Raw genomic sequence first — 23,097 nt, 5'->3', positions numbered from 1 at the left:
TACGGTCCTTCCTGGACTGAGGTTTGAGCCCCCCGCCCCTACCGCTAAGTTTATGTGTCTGGGAAGTAAAAGGGTAAAGCGAGTCACAGAAGCTCAGGCCTCCACCCGTGGTGGGTGGGCAGTTCTGTTTAGGGGAAGGGGGTGGGGAGGGAAAGAGACGGCAACCAGACCTTCCTCAAACCGAGAAAACTCTCACCTTCCAGAATGCTGTGGACCCTCATCATGAAGAGTTTCACCTTCGACTCCAGGCAAGTAGCCCACAATCCGATTCCAGACATTCTGAAAACTCCAGTTCTGTTATTCTGACTCCGTCACAAAATCGCTTCAACTAGGAAGACAGCAAGGACCCACCTACATCTGTCCCTTTTGCTGCTGGAATCGACACCCGTCTTAGATCACGAGTCACGGCAGACGCACAGAAAGAAAGGGATGCCAGGCCCCATCTGTAATTTCCACAAACGAATGGATTGAACTACGGATACATTTTTCAAAGGAAAAAAAAAAAATGGTCGCAAATAACAAGGGTGCAAATCCCTGATGTCTTTTTATTCCCGGAAAGAGGTGCTGCACGGTCAAATCTTTCCCAAAATCTTTATTTAGTTTCTTCTGGGCAGGGAATAATCTGGATCCAGGATGACTTACTCAAAACAGCCTTGCAAGTTAAAAAAACAAAAACCAAAATAAGTCCTTGGAACAGAAATTAGATTCAAGAATCTGATGCCCTGCTACTCTGTTAACTACGGACATAAATGAGAGAGGACATAGAATGCCTCACACCTAGTGGGCACTCCATAATTGTCTGCGGAGTGACCGACTAAATGATTTATTTTGAGTCCCCACGGTGCTTTGCGCTAGCTAGAGCTAATTCAGTTGTTATAAAGGCAAGCAGGGTTGAAGATTTATGATTGCCCAATTACCCCGATTCACCATAAATCCTTGCCAGCCTCTAGGCTGTTCCAAGCTGCTCAGCACGCGTAATGACGGCATATTGCGACGATTCCCTCTCGAAGGCCTTGGCGGTACTCTTATTTAGGAAGCAGAGGTCTACCAGAACTATAGTTCTCGGCCTCTATAGCCCAGAATAGGAGAATCCCATTTCTCCACTCACGGAGCCAGGTTCTGCAGCCCAGACAGGGACCAAGCTGAAGCACCTCACGTCTCCTGTGCTCAGTAATCAGCGCGTGTCAGGAGATGAGGAGATGAGGTGAAGGTCATTCGGGCTGACCACTGCCCATGACCCGATGCTGCATTAGTACCTGGATGTCCTGTCCTCTGGCCTCGCACAACCCTGCAGTCACTGGCACATTAAATGTCATCATGATCACTAGCACATGAAAGCCCATCAAGATGTGTATCTGTCGGCCTTGGCTAGCGCACAAAGAGCTCCTTGAGGGCGGGGACGGTGTTTTGTTTATTTTTGTAACCTCCATACACAGCAGGCTATCCAGACCACAGACATGCACAGTGAATTTTTATTAAGTGAATAAACCGAAGCTCTCACCAAAACAAAATGCTTAGGCCTACCGCTACCATTAGGCACCTTTTTCTAGAATACTGAGGTTAAGAATAAGAGGGACTCCTACAATTGCATGAATACTTAATTTCCTCTTGAAATTGACCCAGAATTGGAGACAAGATGGTTGTGCAGGGCTATCTGTAAGAAGGGCTATAAACAGCAACTGCCCGAGGTGTGGAAGCAAAGAAAACGCACACGGAAAGCAGACGTAAATTCCTCTTATACTCTTGCCGTCATCGATCGAGAGACAGTGAGACAGAGTCTCTTGGATCAATTATTATATTTATGAACTGGCTCAATCTCACCTTTAGATTGCTTGTCAATAATCGTATTCAACGTGCGTGAGTATTTAAACAAGCACACTTGCCCCTTTATGCAGTGAGATGCCGGGGAACAGCAAATTTCTACCACCGAGCAATTTGTTTATTTTTTTTTTTTTTACTAAAGTGTGGTCGACATACTCTGGTGTACAACACAGTGACTCCACATTTATATACGTTACAAAGTGATCACCATGGTAAGTGCAGCTATCATTTGTCACCATACAAAGTTGTTACTTATGACTATATTCCTATACATTGTATCTCTACACCTTATGTATGTATTTTATAACGGAAGTCTGTACCTTCTATTCCCCTTCTTTTTGCCCATCTCCCCCTCACCTCACCTGCCACCGAGCTCTGGCAACCACTGCATTGTTCTCTGTATCTATGAGTCTGTTTTGTTTTTCATTATTGTTCATTTGTTTTGTTTTTGGTATCGGTCTTTCTCTGGCTTAATTCACTTAGCACAATACCCTCTGGGTCGATGGCAAATGGCAAGATTTCACTCTGGTTCGTGGCTGGGTAATATTCCATTATAGATATAGATACAGATATTGATATAGATACATAGATACAGATTTATAAATACACACACACACACACACACACACACACACACATACGTACCACATCGTCTTTATCCATTGGTCTGTCAATGGGCATTTACGTTGCTTCCATATATTGGCTACTGTAAATAATGCTACAATAAACACAGGAGTCTGAGGGCCAATCCCTGAGCCCTCCAACGGGTAGAAATAAGATGTGTGAGAGCCAGCAAAGGGAATGGGAAGAGTTTGGTGCCCGGGAAGCCAGGAGAACATGACTTAAGGAGGAGGGAACGATCAACTGCGTTGAACCCTAGAAGTAGGACAACGACTGAGACTGGGCCACTGGATTGAGCAACACGGGAGTCACGGTTACCTAACAAAGCATCTTTGGAGCAGTGCTGGGGTGGAAACCCAGAGTCCGTTCAAGACACAAAGGGAGACTGGGACTGGATTTGGTGTTCAGGAATGCGGCCGTCCCACCCACCACCTGCTGTTTCAAATACCTGTGTTCCACCGCAGTCTGGAAGCAGATGAGTCTCTGAGCCAGCAGCAGCAGGTCAACAGCAACCTAACACCATTTCACAACGCTTACGTCGTTCCCTTTGTTTCATCTCGTCACACGGGCGTGTTATCACCTCACCCCATCGCCAGAAGAAGGGAGAGCGCAGTACATAAGATACCGTGAGAGAAAGCGACCACCTTCACAGACTTTTTATTCTAGCGTGTTGTTACAACTGTCCTATTTCATTGTGAGTTGTTGTGGTTGACCCGTTACTATGTCTAATTTGTAAATTAAACCATATCACGGGCATGTGTGTATAGGAAAAAAAGTAGTACCTATAGGGTTTGGAACGACACACAACTCCAGGCATCCACTAGACGTGTCGAGATGTATCCCCTGCAGAAGGGGGGTAGGCACTGTAGAGGAAACGTTTTCAAGGAGTTTTGAAGAAAGGGAAAGGGCTGTAACTAGAGGGGGAAGAGGGGTCAAGAAAGGATTTCAGATTGTTTTTAAGGATGAAGAAATAATAGCACATTTATACTCTGATGGGGATGTATAATGCAGGAAAGTGAGGAGGAATCACCAGAATGATATCCCTGAGTAGGCAAGAGGGTAGAGTCCACTGCATCAGGGACAGTCCCTTTCTTGGGCCGCAGCCAGCTTGTCTGTCGCACTAGATGAGTGATGTGTGTGGGCACAGGTGCTGCTGGGGCAGGGGGATGGGGGTGCGGGGCACTGGGAGCCCATGGAAGTTCCCTCCAATTGTCTCCATTTTCTCGGTGGGAAACCAGGAAGCAAGGTCATCAGCTGAGGTGAGGCCAGTGGAGAAGGTGTGGAGGAATGTATTTGCCATCTAGGAGAATGGCAGAGCGGACAGACGGGACAACCGTCGTGCACGTGCTGGGCCTGCCTGTCATTGGTCGTCATGAGTTTACAGTGCGTCCAGGCAGAGTGGTAAGAACGGACGAGCGAATGAATAAATCTCTCAGAAGAGATCAACAGACCAGAAGCCACACAAAAGAAAGTTCGGCTAGCCCTCTCTTTTCCTCCACAACAAACGACAGCAATGCTGGAGACGTGTAGCTGGACACTGAAAGCGGGCTCCTTTCCGCTGGGCCCCAGGCACCACCTTGCCCATGGTTATCGCCCCACTAAATAGTTGCTCTCAAGGGAATATTCAAATCCAACATCATTCTTACCTTTGAGCAGTAAGAGTATGTCAAGAACACAGACATTAAGCCAAGCAGCCCAGAGTTTTGGTCCCAGCTCTGCCAATCACTAGCCGTGTGAGCTCAACCTCTCTGTACCTCGATTTCCTCATCCGTAAAATGGGAATAAATAATAATAGAACTTTCCTCACTGGGCTGTCCTAAGGATTCAATAGCATGTCCTTTGCCTAACACAGTGTCTGCCTTATGGTCAGCGCTTCACCAAGAGCTACTGTAAGTCTGAGGAAGTCAACAACAGACCCAGGCCAGCGAAAAGATTAGTCATGATCCAAATTCCTTATCATACCTGAGTGATGCCTTTGTTTTCAGAGCTTAAAACGTAAGTGTTATTGTGCAGTTGTTAACGGTTACTGGCCTCTGTCCAGAAGATTGCTTCTGTAACCACCTGACCTACACCCTCTAAGAATCAGTAAATCAGTTCCAGAGCAGGGACTATTATGTCCATTGATAAATAATAAAAAAAGTCTTGAACCATGAATCTCCTATGAAAGAGTGACTTCGAGCCAATGTGTTTATTTTCTTTAAGACACCTGTCTAAAACACAGATTATCACAAAGTACAGTCCTAGGTCTGGGCAAGAAGTACAAATTCGAGTAAGACATTCCTCTTTTCTTCAAGGTAATAGTAGTTAATATTTATTAGTACCACGGTACCAGGCACGATGCCAATAACTTTTATAACCAAGAATTTCACAGGGACGCCTTGGTGGTTCAGTTGGTTAACCAACTCTTGACTTCAGCTCAGGTCATGATCTAACAGTTTGTGAGATCAGGCCCTGCATCGGGTGCAAAGCCTGCTTGGGATTCTCTCTCTCTCTCTCTCTCTCTCTCTCTCTCTGCCCCTCCCCTGTTTGTGCACTCTTTCTCTCAAAAATAAACAAATAAACTTAAAAAGAGTTTAATTACTTCTCATCTCAACCCTTGTAGCAGGTGCCATTATTACAACTGAGGAAATGAAGACTTCAAGAGGTCATAGGCCTCGTCCTGGGTCAGGCAGCTTGACCTGACAGTGGTTTGAACCAAAACCGTCTTTCTTCCCTCTTGAACCTGCAAGTGAAATGGGCAACCAAGGTCTGGCTAAGAGCCTGGAAGGCCTTGCTGAACAGTGACCCTCTTGGCCTTCTGCTTCCTGCAGCTTTTTCCTGCAGGTGCTCTGTGTGGAGGAGAGTCAGGGATTACAACGCAGAACAGATCTATCTGTGTGATTCAATTCAGTGAACTAGGATGAGGTGAGGTGGCAGCCGTTAGATTCAGTATAGCATCAGCCACAATTAAGATTTCAAGCTGTGGTTGTTGATGTTAAGGTGTCCGTGGCTTTCAAACTCTATCCAGAGGCGTGCTGGAAAATAAAACCTTCCATATTGGTCTGAAGAAAGGTTTTATAGGTTCCAAATGAGAGCAGCCTAGAATGTGGAGTCAGAAAACGTCCCCATGGAAAGGAAAGCTAAAACAATCAATATCGACACGATGAGCTCAGCCATCACCAGAAATCCCTCCAACATAAAAGATGGTTTGATAATATATTGCAGATGAGACTTGGGCAAGGATCCTCCACAAGGAGACTAGAACTGTTGCCAAATTCAATCAGGGACACCCAGGTGTCTTCCTTATCCAATCAAGAGACCAGAGTCCCCCTCAAATTCAATAACAGTGACCGTGAAAAATGGCACGAGGATGTCAATTAAGTCATCAAAGAACACTGCAAATCTTCTCTATTGCGTTATGACCACTATCTGAGTGGGCACTGTGTCAACGGAAAGAAATCCAGGGGGGGTGGGGAGTGAACACAAAACATTTTAAATGCGCCACTCTTCACCAGGCCCTTTTGAGGAAAAGGGATTGCACAGACCCTCGAGGACTGATTTCGGTTACATCCAGAAAAACTAACTCCAAGGAATAGGAATTTAGCAAGGAAATAAAGGGTAACTGAAACGTCGCGGAAGAAGGTAGCTCCTTTTGCTCTGTTCACCGCCCATCAGGCTTCTGATCTCCGTTCTTGGTTCCCAGGTGCACCGCCTACCAGGACAGCAGGCCCTGAGCAAATGTGCCTTCCTGGGAGACGTCGCACCCATCCACGGGCAATCCCGTCAATCCTACCTCCAAAGGGCACTGTATCTGCCCACCCCACCCCCATCCCCACCCCCAACACCTTGGCCCAGGCCATGTGGCTCCCTCCGGCCATGTCACTCTCTCTTGACCTTTAACACTGCCGGCGTGGCTCACACAGCAGCCACATGGGTCTTCTCAAAATCCCAATCTGCCTTCAATCGTTTAGGAACAAAACTCATAGTTTCAGAAATGGTATAAACATTTGTCTGACCATCTGATTAAGCTCTCACCGAAAGAAGAAAGATTCAAAAAAACCAGATCATCTCACCATAAAACCGACAAAACCAGAAGTAGATTCGTCTGTTCGAAATCAGAAACCCTTAGCGCTTTAAATCCACACACACGAAGTTAAATGTTGACAGGACAACAAACTGTAGCAATCACCTCAGGAAATAAATAAATCCTGACAATAAATAGATCTCTCTCTCCGCTGTGACTGAATCCAAGATAGAGTATAATATTCTACATCAGGTTTTCCACATTGCTGAATTTTCTGTGTAGGTAAAAAAAATACTGGAAATGATCAGATTTAAACGTGGTTATTCAGTATGAAATAGAACTTGCGGTTTAAAACAGAAACACTACAGAGAGTAATTAGTCGTGGCAACGTAAATCATACCAAAAGGTAAAGCATGTAGAAAAGAACGAACAAATTGAGCATCAGTTAAATTTAAAAATCCAAGGCATTTTGTTTTGAGGCATCTTCGAGCTCGCTGAGCAGACACTGGAAGCAAAACTCCCCTCCTGGGATGGAAAAATTTATGGGCAAGAAGTTACGGTCACAATTAAATGGTGGCAGACAAGGCCAAGGGGGATTCGGTCCCTTTATGAGTCTTTTGATGGATGAACGCGTGGGGACGGCAACCAGTAGGCAACAGAACAATGTGGGAAGGGTGATAAAGAGAGGAAAGAGCATGGCCATGACAGAAGCGTTGGCTAGAGCAGAGACCATGGCTGGGTTCACCAGAGAGAGTGCTCCCTTCCACAGCACCTGTTTATTATCATATAAAAGTCAGGGGCACCTGGGTGGCTCAGGTGGTTAAGCGTCCAACTTCGGCTCAGGTCATGATCTCACAGTTTGTGAGCTCGAGCCCCACGTCAGGCTCTGTGCTGACAGCACGGAGCCTGGAGCCTGTTTCGGATTCTGGGTCTCCCTCTCTCTCTGCCCCTCCCCTCCTTGTGCCTTCTCTCTCAAAAATAAATAAACATTAAAAAAAAATAAAAATCAGGTTGTGCGCATTTTCCTATTGAACTTCTTTGTGAAATAAACTTTTATAACAGTAAAATAAAATAAAATAAAATAAAATAAAATAAAATAAAATAAAATAAAATAAAATAAAATAAAATAAAATTCAAATCTGACCACCGCAATTCCTCTGCTTCAATGGCTTCCAACTAATCTCAAAATTCTGACTCCCCGACTTGGCCCACTAAGTGCTCACAGTAGGAACCCCTCCGTGGCTCCAGCCCCTGCGGCCATAGGGCCTGTAACCATCTCCTGGACCACACCCTCCTCCTTACCTCAGGCTAGCTGATTTCTCAGCCTTCCAGAATCTTCTGGGGGAGCCCCCCCACCCAAACCTGCTATCTCCTCCCCTCATTCTCAGGCACAACACTCCCCTTTACTTCTCCTTCTCTCAAGCTGCCATCCCTTTGTTTATGAGTGACTCTGCCATATAACCGGGGAACCCCAGCTCCTAGCTCAGTGCTGAGCCCAGAGGGGCTAGTCCCCAGAGGCTTATTTAGGCTTCCCACAAAGATTATCAAAACAGGAGCTTATCTGCACAATGACAGTCCACATATGAGCCAAGATTAAAGGCCCCATAAACCCTGAACACACGAAGGGTCTCAACAGAACAACTGATTAACTCAGGGGCTTTTCGTGTAAATCACTCCCCCTTGGAAACCCAGCTCTAGATTATTTGGGACATTTTCTCTTCAGACAGATGGTTATTTCCTTCAAAGTGGATGAGGAAATTGTTCCTGAGAGCTTTGGAAGACCGTCATGAAGGAAAACTCCAGTTGTTAAGCTCCCCGGGATTAATGCCTTTTGTCCCTAACTAAATAAAATAATTATATTAACCGAGGATGGAGGGCGGCATGGAGCAACCCTTTCAGAGAGTGACAGTGACAATCAGGCAGCACTCCCTTTACCTGCAAAATCTCACAAGTGTTCTCGTGGTTCCTTCCAGGTCCCAGGTGGGTCTGTGCTGTGCTGCTCCCTCAAAAGCAAGACGTGGAGTGAGGCTTGCTGGGCCAGTGGGCTAGGAGGCGGATGTGAGGTGTGCCCTTTCCGGTGGAAGCTTTAGGAGCCCACGGGTGCCTCCCCAGGGCCCTCGCCCTGCCCTGCTGGTTATAGAAGCATGTTTCTAGGCAGAGCCTCATGGGTCTGGGTCCCTGAGTGACAGTAAAGAGCAGGACCCCCCATCAGTCAACACTGGATACACAGCATTAGTGGGAAATAAGACATTATTTTTAGCCACTGAAATTTTTGATCGCTCCTGACCGCGACGTAATCCAGCCATTCTGGAACGACACCGTGAGCTGACCTGTCACTGGCAGCTGGAATTGTAAATGGTCATTAGGCTCCTATCACAGACAGGAGGCCACAGGCCAGCCCCACACCCATGAGGAGGTGAGGCCAGACTCTCAGCATCTTCCAACCAACAGTTACTCATGGATATGCATTATTTGTCAGACACTGAGCTGAGCGCTAGGGATACGGCGGGCTGTTGCTAGAAAATTCCCATGGACGCCGTGAGGAGGGGCCCCCTGGCAAGCTGAACAAAGTCAGGAAAGCAGCGAGGTAGCCGGCAAGGCGGAGAGTAAAGGAGAGATGGCCTGGGCCTCAGGAGGAGCAGCTCTGCATGTGGACAGGACAGTACAGGTGACTCAGCGATCAGACCGACTCCTGGAGGCACTCTCCCAAGTGCTTCCCATGCGGTCACACCCTGTGTCCTCACAGCGCCCTAAAAGACAGGCCACACCATTGCTGTCATTTCATAAGCAAGGAAAGTGGCAGGAAATTGGAAGGAAGGAAGGAAGGAAGGAAGGAAGGAAGGAAGGAAGGAAAGGAAGGAAGGAAGGAAGGAAGGAAGGAAGGAAAGAAAGAAAGAAAGAAAGAAAGAAAGAAAGAAAGAAAGAAAGAAAGAAAGAAAGAAAGAAAGAAAAGAAAAGAAGGAAGGAAAAAAAGAGAGAGAGAGAGAAAGGGGAAAGAAGTCAACTAGCACCCCAGCTAAACTGAAAGGCAGGAAAGTTAAGAACACATACATTAGAGGGGTGCCTGGGTGGCTCAGTCAGTTAAGTATCTGACTTCGGCTCAGGTCATGATTTCATGGTTCCTGGGTTCGAGCCCTTCGTCGGGCTCTGTGCTGACAGCTCAGAACCTAGAGTCTGCTTCGGATTCTGTGTCTCCCTCTCTCTCTCTGCCCCTCCCCACTCATGCTCTTTCTTTCTCTCTCTCTCTCTCCAAAATAAATAAACATGAAAACAACTTTTTAAAAAAAGAACACATACATTAGAAATTAGGAATGGTGGAGTGTTGCCTTGGTGGAGTGGAGACCAGCCCTCTGGTTGGAGGTATATGTAACACACCGACTTACTGTGACCTAGGGAAGGCTGCCAAAGATGACTTCAACAAAGGCTATGGATTTGGCTCGGTCAAAGTAGGTCTGAGAACTAAGTCGTGTAGGGGAGTGGAATTTTCTACTTCTGGTCATGCTTACACTGACACAGAGCAAACGTCAGGCAACCTAGAGACCACGTATAAGGTCTGTAGCTACAGACTTGCCTTCACCCAGAAATGGAACACAGACGATACTCTTGGAACGGAAATCGCTTCACAGAATAAGTTGGCTGAAGGGTCGAAACGTACTCTCCATACCGTATTTGCACCGAACCCAGGAAAGAAGAGTGGGAAATTGAAGGCCTCCTACAAATGGGATTGTTTCCGTCTCGGCAGTAATGTTGATGCAGATTTTTCTGGACCGACCATCTTTGGCTTTGGAGGTTGGCTTGCTGGCTCTCAGACGAGTTTTGACACAGCCAGATCCAAACTGCCACAGAATGGTGTCGCCCTGGGTTACACAGCTGCCGACTTCCAGCTGCACATGCATGTGAGTGATGGCCCTGAATTTGGAGGGTCTGTCTGCCAGGAGGTTAATGAGAAGATTGGAACATCAAAAAACGTTGCTTGGATGGCTGGCAGTAACAATACCCGGACTGTAGAACTTCTCTATCTGCTACAGGAAATAAGACGAGCCCGACCAGACTGGGTTATACTCAGACCCTTGGACCAGGAGTCAAATTGATCCTACCAGCTTTCACGGACAGAAAGAACGTCAATGCAGGAGGCCACGAGGTTGGGCTGGGATTTGAACGAGAAGCCTATTGTGGTTTTCAGGAAAGCACCTGATTTGTCCTTGGAGGTGAAGAGAACCCACTATGTTTTGGCCTTAAAATTCTTCCGTGAAATTTCAAAAGTGTGAACTTCTTATTCTTCCAAAGAATTGTAATCCTCCCCACACTGAAGTGTAAAGATCGCAAGTGCGTTGTAAGGAAGGAACTTGAAGGCGTGCCCGAAGGTTGTCATACTTGTGCCGCGTTGCAGTTGATTTCCACTGTGTTATTTTATTTTATTTATTTTATTTTTATTTCTATTTGAATTTTTTTTTAATGTTTATTTATTTTTGAGAGACAGAGAGAGACAGAGCATGAGCTGGGGAGGGGCAGAGAGCAAGGGAGACACAGAATCCGAAGCAGGCTCCAGGCTCGGAGCTGTCAGCACAGAACGTGACCTGGGGCTCGAACTCACGAACTGCGAGATCATGACCTGAGCCAAAGCCGGACGTTTAATGAACTGAGCCACCCAGGTGCCTCTCCTCAGTGTTATTTTAAATGTGCTCATCAGGGAAACTGTAGTGACTGTTACAAAGGAAACGACCTGAGCCTCCAGCTTGTACATCACAGCCTACCTGCCCCACACCACTTTTTCATGACCTTTGGATATACTGGTCTCTGTGCTGTGGTAGAATCTTTGGTTTTCCATCAGAGTGAAATAAAATAAACCCATCACATTTGGAACATAATCCATCATCTGACTTGCTAGGGATGGTTTTCTTTTTTTTAGCATTTTTTTGTATTTTAGAAAGAGAGAGTGCAAGAAGGGGAGAGGGGCAGAAGGAGAAAGAGAAAGAGAGAGAAAGAGAAGAGAATCTTAAGCAGGCTCCATGCTCAACATGAAGCCCGACACGGGGCTCGATCCCACGACCCTAGGATCATGACCTGAGCTGAAATCAAGAGTCAGACACTCAACTGACTGAGCCACCCAGGCGTCCCTGGGAATCTGGAATTAAAAAGGGGAAAGGCCTGCAGCAAAATGTGACGGCCGACACCCAGCCATGGGTGGTACCATCAGCTAACAGAAGTTGCCGGGTGCCCAGCCAAGGGATCAAAGGTATGAAAGGGGAATCAGCCGTTCCCACCTCTGGTAGATGAGTCAAGACCGTAACTCCTTGACCACGTGTCTCCCTGCTGGCCCACGTGTGCCCAGCTTTGGTTTGCTCAAAGACATAAATTCATTCCTCCGTTAACTCATTCACAAATCCTCTGGGGCACCTGCCGTGTGCACCTGTGTGCTCTGAGATACAATAATGAATAAACTGGTGTCGTGACTGCCCCCAAAGGAGCCTTTCTTTCCAGTGGAGAAAACAGACCCAACCTGGGGGTGAGAGCCCCCGGGCAAAACAGGGGTGCCTCATACACATCTTTGGCAGAAAGAAGCCCAACACATGTGTAAAACTGATGTCCCCAAAACGCAAGCTATGGCGAATCACACCCTGTGGTCATAAAGGGAATGAGGTGGGGGAGGAGACAAAGGGGCAGGCATCCATGTTCACCGGAGGGTGACCGGACCTGCCTGTGAGCCAGAGAAGGAGCCAGAGAGTGAGACGGCTCCTCCCTACTCCACAGAAGAGCCACCTCAACTCAAGATCATAACAGGCCAAATGCTGGGCATCACGTGCTGTCTGGGATACCTGTTTCCCAAGTTCGGCATATACAGCTGCACCACTGCACCCGCACGTTAGTTACTGGAGAGCCCAGCCGTGAACTTCTGAGTCCATCTATATCAAAGAAGAAAATTATATTTAACCTGCCCGAGTTAGCTCATCAAATTTTGACAACCAGTCTTCTTCAAAAGCCTGAAGAATCTCTTTGACCTGATCAGAAGGGACCACTTAAAGTTGGCAAGCAAAACCACCCAAAACTTGAGAAATGGGTGAAGAGCCAAAAAGTGAGTATTACACCATAGCACATCTCTTTAGCTTTTTGAGATGCTTAAAGTCAATAGGCTTATAAATGTTCGCGTCAACATGAGATTTTACATAAATCACTGAAACTTTTCTGCTTTACTTACTCCTCTAAAGAAATTCCCCAGGTTGATGACTCCAGTAGAAACAAACACAGAGGTTTGTAATGACTCTACCGTGACATTTGGAAGCACTTTTCTGAACATTGAACTTGCCTGAAGTCCTAAGACAAAATACAAAATAAAATTTTTGTATTCTATTTCTTTCCATTCTATTTCTTTTCTGCCAAGGTAGAGCGATAAAGTTGAATTTATATACCATTTTCACCAACTCATTTTCCTTTTTATAATTTTAGGGCTAACTGTACTATAGAAAATCCAACCGAAATTTATAACTAACATCAGCCACGGTTGCTTGCTAAGAGTCCAAGAAAACTCATAAAAAAAAAAAAAAAATCACTCCCTTTCAAATGCGAAATGTCTAAGTTACCACAGCAATCATGAAAGCTATAATCCACAAACCAGCAGAATATTTATGCTTTAAGTGGGTATTTATAGATTTCTATAATATCGTGCTTACTTGGTGACAGGTTCCACACTGTACAATTGAAGGTATATGTATAATCGTCTCATTTGCTCATCTCAAGGACCCTATAACATAGGTACACAGCTGCATTATTCCCATTTCACAGTTGGGCAAATAGGGAGGTTGAATAGCTTGTTCCAAGGTACACAGTGTGGAATTAATAGAGGCAGATTCAAACCCAGCAGGTCTGGACAGAGAGTATGCACCCTTGACTACCATACTAAAATTGTCCCCTTGCTGACCATAACCTAAAGATCTATACACAGAAACCAATTTGGTGAAAGTAGCTGGATTCAGTCAAATAACAAAGTTAGGTTTTCTTTTTCTTTTCTTTTAATGTATATTTATTTTTGAGAGAGAGAGGGTGTGAGTCAGAGAGGGGCAGAGAGAGAGAGAGGAGGACCAGGGCTCCAAAGAAGGTTCTGGACTGACAGCACTGAGCTCGATGCAGGGCTCGAACTCACAAACCATGAGATCATGACCTGAGCCAAAGTCTGATACTTAACTGACTGAGCCACCCAGGTGCCCCTTCTTTTCTTTAATATCACTTATTCCCAGGCTGTTTGGCTATAAAACCCATTTCAGACTTAGCATTTCCAAAAAACTAATTCATATTCTACCCCCACGTCCTATTTCCCACTTTATCTAGTAACTGCTATGGAAGAAGAAGGAAGAGGAGGAGGGGGGGAGGAGGGGGAGGACGGAGAGGAGAAGAAAGGGCAAACATATTGCAAACCATTTACTGCACAAAGTAATTTTACTTCAAGTCTCAAATTAGAGAAGCAATGAAAAAGAAAACCTGTCATAGCTCCAAATCAAAAATAAATCAAGTCACATTAATGAAAGACGGTAACAAAAATACACTCCAAGCATGCTCTGTTTGTCGGGAAGATGGTTCACACAGACTCCAAGCAGCCCCCAGTGGCTCAGCACTCCAGTGTGCTACAATTAAGGCGAAGGACAAAGCATCTTATTATATCTAGAAACCAGACAGCTAGGCTCATATGTGACATTTTTCCTAATTAAGGTATAGGCAAGAAAACCATTATGTGCAAGAAACCACTTCGATACTTGGGAAGGGGGATACCTGGGAAAACAGGAAGTGGAGAAAAAGGAAAGAGCAAAGGTGACAGAAAAGAACAATGCTAATTCACAGCTAAATATTCAAGATTTTTAAAAAAAAATTTTTAAAAATGTTTATCCACTTTTGAAGGAGAGAGAGAGAAAGAGTGCAAGTGGGGAAGGGGCAGAGCGAGAGAGGGAGACACAGAATCCCAAGCAGGCTCCAAGCTCTGAGCTGTCAGCACAGAGCCCGACACAGGGCTCGAACTCACAAACCGTGAGATCATGACCCGAGCCGAAGTCGGAGGCTTAAGTGACTGAGCCACCCAGGTGCCCCTAAATATTCAAGATTTTTTTCAAGTTCTGCCACACTATTAAAATGTGTCCTCTCAGGACAACCTGAATCCTGAAGCAGAAAGGAAGAAGAAGGTCCACCTGTGCCCCCCTCCCTGAAAAAGCACCCAACAACCGTCGCCAGGGTACAGATGGGTTCCATGGCAGGCTAGGCAGCACTCGTGAAGAAGCTTTCCTAAAATGCCAGCCTCGCCGGAAGCAGCCAGCCGCTTCCGGGCAAACAGATGAAAATAGAGGGAATAAAAATTGCAATTCTGAAGACAGAGCTACTTGAGTTCACTTAAAAAACTATACAAATTGGGGCGCCTGGGTGGCTCGGTCGGTTGAGCATCCGACTTCGGCTCGGGTCATGACCTCACGGTCCGTGAGTTCGAGCCCCGCGTCAGGGTCTGTGCTGAGAGCTCAGAGCCTGAAGCCTGTTTCAGATTCTGTGTCTCCCTCTCTTTCTGCCCCTCCCCTGTTCATGCTCTGTCTCTCTCTGTCTCAAAAATAAATAAACGTTTAAAAAAAAAAATTTAATAAAAAAAAAAACTATACAAATAGATACAGAGAGAGAACATAGATCACCTCGGTTAATTCTCACAACATCTCATTACCACCAGTTCTACAGATGAAGAAGCCAAAGAACAGAGAGGCTCAGTAACTTCCCCAGGATCACACAGTCAGTATGTGACTCCAACCCTCGTCTTCCTGACACACTATGCGTGGTGTTATTCTTGGGTTTCATCCCACCCACTAAAAAATAACAACAAGGTTGCTTCATTTCACAAATGTAAGAGTCATCATGAATATTTGTATCAGTCTGAAAAGCAGCAAGATTTAACAGGAGACAAATACTTGAGGACTCAGACTCTAACAAAGGGTAAATCTGCAGTTAGTTTCCATTTAAAAAGATAGGTCCCAGGGGCGCCTGGGTGGCTCAGTCGGTTGACCGGTTGACCGTCCGACTTCAGCTCAGGTCATGATCTCTCGGTCTGTGAGTTCGAGCCCCACGTCGGGCTCTGTGCTGACAGCTCAGAGCCTGGAGCCTGCTTCACATTCTGTGTCTCCCTCTCTCTCTGCCCCTCCCCTGCTCACACTCTGTCTGTCTCTCTCAAAATTAAATAAACATTCAAAAATTAAAAAAAAAAAAAAATAGGTCCCTGTGGCCACGCCCCCAAGTCTGGGGACTCTCTGCCCCTGGGCAGCCCATGCCCCTCACAGTGGGGATGAAGGCCTGTGTGGGGGCCGTCCCTCCTCCCTGCGTCTCTCTCCAGGCCTCCCCACACTGGCCCTACTCTCGGGACAGGCAGACACCCCAGGAGGAAGTGGATTGGGAGGGTATTTTAGGAAGTAGAACAGAGCTTTCAAAAGGACTACACTCATAATAACAGACAGGCTCTAGAAAGCTAACAAGCACAGCTGGCTGACTTTCCCCAGAGAACTTCCTCTGCCTGCAGCACGCACGTTTGGAGCCAGCCATCCAAGGAGTACACGGGTCTCATTTTTTCTCCTTCTCTGTGAATGAAGAAATTAGTCACCTGTGAGATTTGAAAATCCGCATATCAGAGTGTACCTAGATGCCTCCAGATCTCCTCTGGCTGGGTCAAGGGCACTGAGACAGACAAACCGCGGCTAGCGACGTCTTCCTCTCGGATGATCACTCCCAGTCAGTGACACAACCACCGCCAGCACAAAGATCCCCTTTAGAATTTCTGACACGGCATTTTGTACCACCACGATAATTTTGAAAGCCAGGTATCATTTTCTCTCTGATGATCCCGCAAATCGGAAGAGGAAACAAAGCGACCAAGGTGATGCGTCTATTTCTGTGCTTAGGTTAGACATATCTCTTTGGTTGAGATATCTCCGGTAAGGCCTACAAATCAATCATACTGACTTTACTTAAACTGAAGAAGTGAACTGAAAGGGCTGGTCATGCATATGAGCAGAGTCACAAATCTCTGCCGGCTGTAACTCCCCTTCCTTCCAGGTGTAGCCCGGAGTCTCCAGAGATTGCTGAGCGGGTCCCCCACCCTCTCTGTCGTCCCACATAGGGCTTCCATTGACCCTGTGGCCCCAACACACTCCCCCGCCCACACTTGGCGTTTCCTCCAGCCTCCTACATGAATTGACTTATCAGGCAGACCATCTGGACCCTTCATCCAGGCCCCCCAACGTGGCTTCCGGGTGGGCCCAAGACAGGTCACTATAAGCCTTTCCAGTGAGAGGCCAGCCCCCGATCACAGGCTGCAGACAGACAAGGAGGGCACAAAGGCTGTGCCCAAAAGCCACATAGTACCAGCTGGTGTGGTGAGGGGCCATCTTGGGTGCCAGGAGACACACACACAAAGCCCTCGAGGAGATTACGGTCACAGCGCTCAGCCATGGGGGAGAGCATGTTTCCAAGCGAGGTAAAACTTGACTGTACAGAAAACAAGGAAAACAGACAGCAAAGAGAAGCCCGTCTTCCTGGCTGGAGATGCAGCCTTGGTGGTAACGTCTGTCCCCATCTACTCACTGGGAGAGTCACTGGACAGGCGGGCCGCTGGGGTTCTGATACAGGTCCCATTGGCCCAATAAAGTAGCTCTCCCCACCCACTCTCTACCCCCCTCTCCCAGGAAGAGAGGGACGGGAGCACACAGAAAGGAGAAGAGAAGGCATGGTTAGGCGTGAAAAGGCTACATCTCCGTAAACGCTCCATTGCCCCTGGGACGCTCCACATATGACCCAGTGTTTACACTCCTTGCTGTCAATAGACAGAGTCCAGTCCTCAGTCACACTGGCAGGAATTCGCACTCCTTATCTACCAAGATAGTTCCCTTCCCAATATAAAACTGGCTTGAAGGCGCCATTAAGCGAGACCCATATACAGGCCCAAACAACCATTTCGATTTCCATCTCTTCTCCCCAGATCGCGTCACAGAAACAACAAAAACGAGTGCATCTTAGTTCTTCCGGAACTTGCCAGATGCATCTCTTGAAGCAGAAGCTGACCGACACTTGGTATGGGGGGGGCGGGCGGGAAGGCCTGCATCCTTTCTGCTGAGGGTTAAGACCGGCTTATCGGTGTCCAGAGGGCAAAGTGATGTCAGCAACTTCTACAGCAAAACCACCCAGCAAACAAGGTGTCGGGAGCTAGGCCCGACTTTGCAGGCTGGGAGGCCCTTCTATGAAACGCGAGGGTGTGTGTCTGCACGTGAACTAGTTGAAGATGATCGTAAAAAAAACTCCACTGGCTCCGAGAGGCCAGTCCACGAATCCACCAAAACACCACAAAAAAAGAAACAGCTTGCGAATGAGACCAAGAACTCGTCCTTCGAACAAACTAAGAAAGTTGTTACAATTACTGAGCCCGATGACTTTTTTTCGGTATTTTCAATAAGACTGTGTAGAAATAAACAGGATGCTGTTCTCCCATCATCCCTTTGGACAGACAATCAAGGGGAAAGGTCAGCTTAAACTGAGTGATAAGCCTTGACGCAGGAAACAAGACTTGAAGTAGTTGCAAGTGAACCAGACACAAAGTGTGCCAAGGGTACCCTGCCTCGAGCTTAGTTTTTAGGAGCAATTCCTGGCTTGGTAACGCACGGAGGCCAGGGGCACCCCCGTACAGATGACAATTGACTCAGGCTGTCCTGTGCAGCCTGGCCAACAGGGCTGGCTGCAAGCATTCACTGCATGGGCTCCACCCCCAACCCCCACAGCCCCTCACCTAGTGGAGCCCGACGGGGTCCCTCCCGTTCACTGCTATCACGAGAACCCCTTCTCCAGAAAACTAGGTAATCAATCAAAGGATAAACCTACAAGAAAAGGAAAAAATAAATAAATAAAAGAAAGCACAGGCCGTGTCGGGCCAGCGTTCTAAATACCCACAGCAGAGCTTTTAATTCTTCTTCAGTAGAATAACTTATGACTTAGGTGTGGCTGGTCTGAGGATCCTGTCATCAGGGAATCTTGGCATGTTCAGGACCCAACGTGGCCATCAAGGCCAGCAAACCCAAACATCAGTGAAAAATACCACAGGTATGCTTGCGGTTGAACTGCATTTCCCAAAACAGGCCAGGGGTATGATGTCCAGGTTTTATTTTAACCGATTCTGAGAAAAACAGCAGCCTCAAACCTAGCAGAGGGAAAAAAGCCATGTGTTATGGTTACCCAATAACACACGGTTAGATGCTATAAAATGATTAAGCACTAGAACAGGGAAAGCACACAAGGTAAGAGTTCTGGGAATTACCTACCCCCTGTCCTGGGGGGAGCAAATCACCACCCAGAAAATGTCAGAGCGACTTTCTTGCATTTAGAAATGCTCTACACTTGGAAGCTTGCCTTCCTTTGTGCTTTTAATGGGTAAAGTAATATTTTACAAAGGAAATTAGCGAGCAGTCATAAAGAGCAAGGAGTGAAAGATTTATAAAGGTTCACAATGGTAATGAACTCACGTTTTCAAAAAATACACTCAGCGTATCAAAGTTCTATAGCCTTAAGTAAATGACCACTCTGACTTCACACAAAGAGGAAGGGACTCCCCTGAAGCAGATGCCCGATACCCAGCCTACAGGGGACAAACCTACCCGCTCCACCAGCTCGTCTGTGCCGCTCAGTGAGGTATTGGATCTTTCTAAAAGTATTTTTAATGTTTATTTATTTTTGAGAGAAAGACGAAGTATGAGCCGAGAGGGGCAGACACACACACACACACACACACACACACACACACACACAGAATCTTAAGCGGACTCCAGGCTCTGAGTTGTCAGCACAGAGCCTGACGCGGGGCTCGAACTCACAAACCATGAGCCGAAGTCAGACATTTAGTCAACTGAACCACCCAGGCGTCCCTAATGGATCTTTCTATGCCTGGTTTCCACCCTTTTGAAATAACACTGGTGAAAATACCCAGCTCAGAGATTTGTTAAGGGAATGAAGAGTTAATATGGGAAAGGACTTTGAATAAAGCCCAGAACCTAGTAACCGCTATGTGAGTTACCATTATCATTGCTGATTTGGACTGTATCACTTGGTCAAGAGTAATCAAGTACCATAGCAGCTCCGGAAGCAAAGTTTAAGCCATGAATAATATGTTTCAAATAAAATGAGACTCTCTTCACTATTAAGTATCAAACGATATTCCAGGAAATCACACTTTTTTAAAACACATTTATTCAACAAAGACTATCTGCTGGACTTGGAAAGTCCATATCCTCTAGGAGCTTACAGTCAAATTGGGAAGATTAGATGCACGCCCATAAGAAAGCACATCGCAGGCAGCATATGGTAAGTGCCAGCTGAGAGATAGTGAATTTATTCTAATTGGTTTATAAATACTAAGAAGCACTGGGTAAGCAGACTGGTTACAGCTTAAAAAAAAAAATCATGGAAATGAGGTTTCAGTTGGGCTTTGGAGGATGAGTAGGATCCTCACCAAGAAAAAGGAAGGGTTTGGGGAAGGAATATTGGGAATGGCATGAGCAAAACTCATAGGGCCATCTTGAATTTGAGATAAGAGACTAGAGTGCTTAAAAACCTAAGGTCTACAGACTGTCTCAGTCCAAATCCTTATTCACCAAGACAATGGCTGTGTGACCATGGCCAGTTACTTACCCTTTTTGTGCCTCAGTTTCCTAAGTGGCCACCCTCATAGGTACTGTCCAAAAGACTGAATAAGATAAAGCATGAAAGGAAGACACAGATTCTACACATGGAAGGACTCAAGACTGGCCATTGTGTGGTAGGAAGCAGTGTTAAGGAGGCTACCAAGAGACCCGCCTGTCCGAAGGACTCTAGAAGGCTGGAGCTGAACCTGGAAAGTGGTGCAAAGTCATGTTGGAAGGCTAGAAAGGAAGGCGTGGAGAGTGCAGCTGTCATTCAGGGAGAGTTCTGAACCACCTGATAAGAGTCGGTCTTCTGATGGCTCACCTGGCAGTTCTGGGCAGCTTACAAGGTCAGAGAATCTGGGGACAGGAATCCAATAATATGACAGGGTCCACATGTGGGTAGTAAGGAGCTGGGCTAAGTTCACGCACTTTCACAAGAATGGAGAAGGGCAGGTATAAGGGACTGGATTAGATGGCTCAGCATCAGTGGGACGTGAGAGAAGTCAAAGACAAACTCCACTAGATGCGATGTGATATCCTGGATTAGGTCCCGCCAGAGAAAAAAGACATTAGTGGGAAAAGACAAAACAAAACAAAACAAAAAAACAGGGGAATCCGAATAAAGACTGTAGTTTAATTGTAGTGTACCAATGTTGATGTCTGGGTTTTGATAAATGTACATCATAAGACATTAACATTAGAAGTAGACAGGTGACGGGGAAATGGGAAAACCCATCAGTACTATCTTTGCAACCCTTCTGTAAATCTAAAATGATTTCCAAAACGAAATAAAATTATTTCACTCTTTTGGAGTGATTCATCACACCATCACTAAAAAGAGGAAAGCCACAGCAAGTGCCACATTGGCCTTAGAGGATTTGACTGAATGATGGAGACAACAATATGGCTGACGTGAGACCAAGGGGACACCCAAGCATGGGATGTGATAACATGGCCTTGTGCCCACATCCAGCCATGTGAGGAACCTAGATGAATCTGGACCCTTAGGGATGTGGAATGGCCTGACTGTCCTCTCAGCTTCCCATGCTCACATTCCTTGCCAGGAGCCCATCCCCCCACCCATTACACACAGCACCCACACAGCCACTGCTTCCTGTTACGCAACTGTGCCCACCAGGAAAGGTGTCAGCATTTCCAAAGACCTTTACCCTCAGACTCAGGAGCTTCTATTTTGAGGCCCATGACAAACCAAGTCTTCTTAAGGAAAGAAGAAATATCCATAACACCAACTTTCAATAGTGCAAGGGAAGAATGGTCACCAGTGGGTGAGCAGCAGAGCCGGGCTTCAGATTCAGGCCTGCCTTGCTCTGTCCTTCCCACCACACCACGGGGCCTCCTATGGGAGCCCTGATACAGTCTGCCGCATTAACACACACACACCAAGATACAGCTTTACAAAAGAGCTCAAAAACCATGTCATAAAGGCACCAATGCCCCAGGGTTAGAAAGATCTTCTAAAAACCTGTCTCATCTCCCTGGCCCAACAGAATTGCATATTTCCGATCTATCATAACTTGAACTATTAGTTCTGAATGTCAGAGATACCATATAATGTGTATATAGGTGTATGTACATACATCCATATAGGTTTTACATATACACATACCTATGAATAAATATACAATAAGCACATATAGGTTAAATAAAACCTATACGATAAATATCCTTTATAGATGGGTGATGAGTCGGTAAAATAAATTCTTCATCAAAAAATAGGAGATACTGGGACGCCTGGGTGGCTCAGTCGGTTGAGCGTCCGACTTTGGCTCAGGTCACGATCTCACAGTTTGTGAGTTCGAGCCCTGCATCGGGCTCTGTGCTGACAGCTCAGAGCCTGGAGCCTGCTTCCGATTCTGTGTCTCCCTCTCTCTCTGCCCCTTCCCCGCTCATGCTCTGTCTCTCTCTGTCTCTCAAAAATGAATAAACGTTAAAAAAAAAATTTTTTTTAAATAGGAGATACTGAACACCTACCACATAATAAGGGCTAAAAACCATTTGCTGATTTTACTTAACGACGTGGCATTCTTTAAATTAATCCCTACAAACACAGCATGTCTGTGCCACATTATGAAATCAGGAATCAGGTTATTTTCATGAGAATGAAGCTGGAGAAGAAGCAGGAGGAAGAGATTAAATTCCAGTCGTGGTTTGGAGCCTGACCAGCCCGTGTCCCTTCACTTTCAAACGTGTCTGTCAGTCGTGGGTTCTGCACCCACGAGACAATCCGAGCAGTGAAAGCCTGGGACTATCCTTTTACTGGGCTATAGCTGGAATGAAAATGGCAGGGAGAGAGGTCAGAATGGATGATCGCTGAGCTCTCTTTGAACTGTGAGCGTCTGGGATTGTCTTCGAGAGTTATTCGGATTGCAGTTATGCTCAGATACGGTGGCACAGTATCCCCCGCCCGTGAGGGGCTGGGTATGTGCCGGAAAGGGCTCACAGCTCATGAGAGGCAGCTGTTAAATATCCAGGAATTTTATGACCCAGCTAGTAAGTGGGGTCATTAAAAATTGAATTGTATAAGCATACAAGTAGCGTTTCAAGTAAAACGACGTTAATAAATACTGCAAACTTACTACTTTTTAATGACTTTATCACATTTCACTCTTAGCCACCCTCTTGAGGGTCCTTACATCTCTTGTCTCTGGATGGAAGAAACCCTCGTCCCTGCTCCACACTGACTTCCCCACGGTAGCCTGAAATCAACCATGGACGGTGATTCCACAGCAAGGAAAACTTCAAATGCTATCAATCAGGGTTTGTTTGTTTGTTTGTTTGTTTTCCTGAGAATCAGTTGTTGAACATTTACCAGCAACCCACCAGATATCTGTGCCCTTCAAAGACAAAGATAAGCGGGAAACTGCACTGTGTTGGGGGTGGGGAGGGGAAGCAGTTAGGGGAGACAGGGAGGTGGGGGAGAAAGGGATAAAGAAGGGTAGGGAGAGGAAGGGGAGAGAGAAA

At 46.3% G+C, this 23,097-nt stretch overlaps 3 protein-coding genes across 3 annotated transcripts in view; 2 read left to right on the top strand and 1 right to left on the bottom strand.

Annotated features, from left to right (window-relative positions):
- The window catches only part of PPP1R14C (protein phosphatase 1 regulatory inhibitor subunit 14C), an 87,179-nt gene that overhangs the window by 43,875 nt on the left and 20,207 nt on the right, over positions 1-23,097 (bottom strand). The gene's annotated exons all lie outside the window — the stretch shown is intronic.
- On the top strand, positions 6,976-7,906 carry LOC107180086 (small nuclear ribonucleoprotein G-like). Its single transcript, XM_042985384.1, has 2 exons — positions 6,976-7,157; positions 7,834-7,906. Exons 1-2 carry the CDS (start codon positions 6,976-6,978, stop codon positions 7,904-7,906), a joined length of 255 nt encoding a protein of 84 aa, XP_042841318.1.
- On the top strand, positions 9,757-10,672 carry LOC102965119 (voltage-dependent anion-selective channel protein 3-like). Its single transcript, XM_042985383.1, is given in 2 exon segments — positions 9,757-10,441; positions 10,444-10,672. Coding segments are annotated over 2 exon segments (882 nt in total). The 3' UTR covers positions 10,641-10,672.

Source organism: Panthera tigris, chromosome B2, assembly GCF_018350195.1.
Source record: "Panthera tigris isolate Pti1 chromosome B2, P.tigris_Pti1_mat1.1, whole genome shotgun sequence".
In the NCBI taxonomy this organism is placed as follows: domain Eukaryota; kingdom Metazoa; phylum Chordata; class Mammalia; order Carnivora; family Felidae; genus Panthera; species Panthera tigris.
The sequence above is the reverse complement of the archived record's forward strand: the minus strand, read 5'-3'. Positions and strand labels throughout refer to the sequence as shown.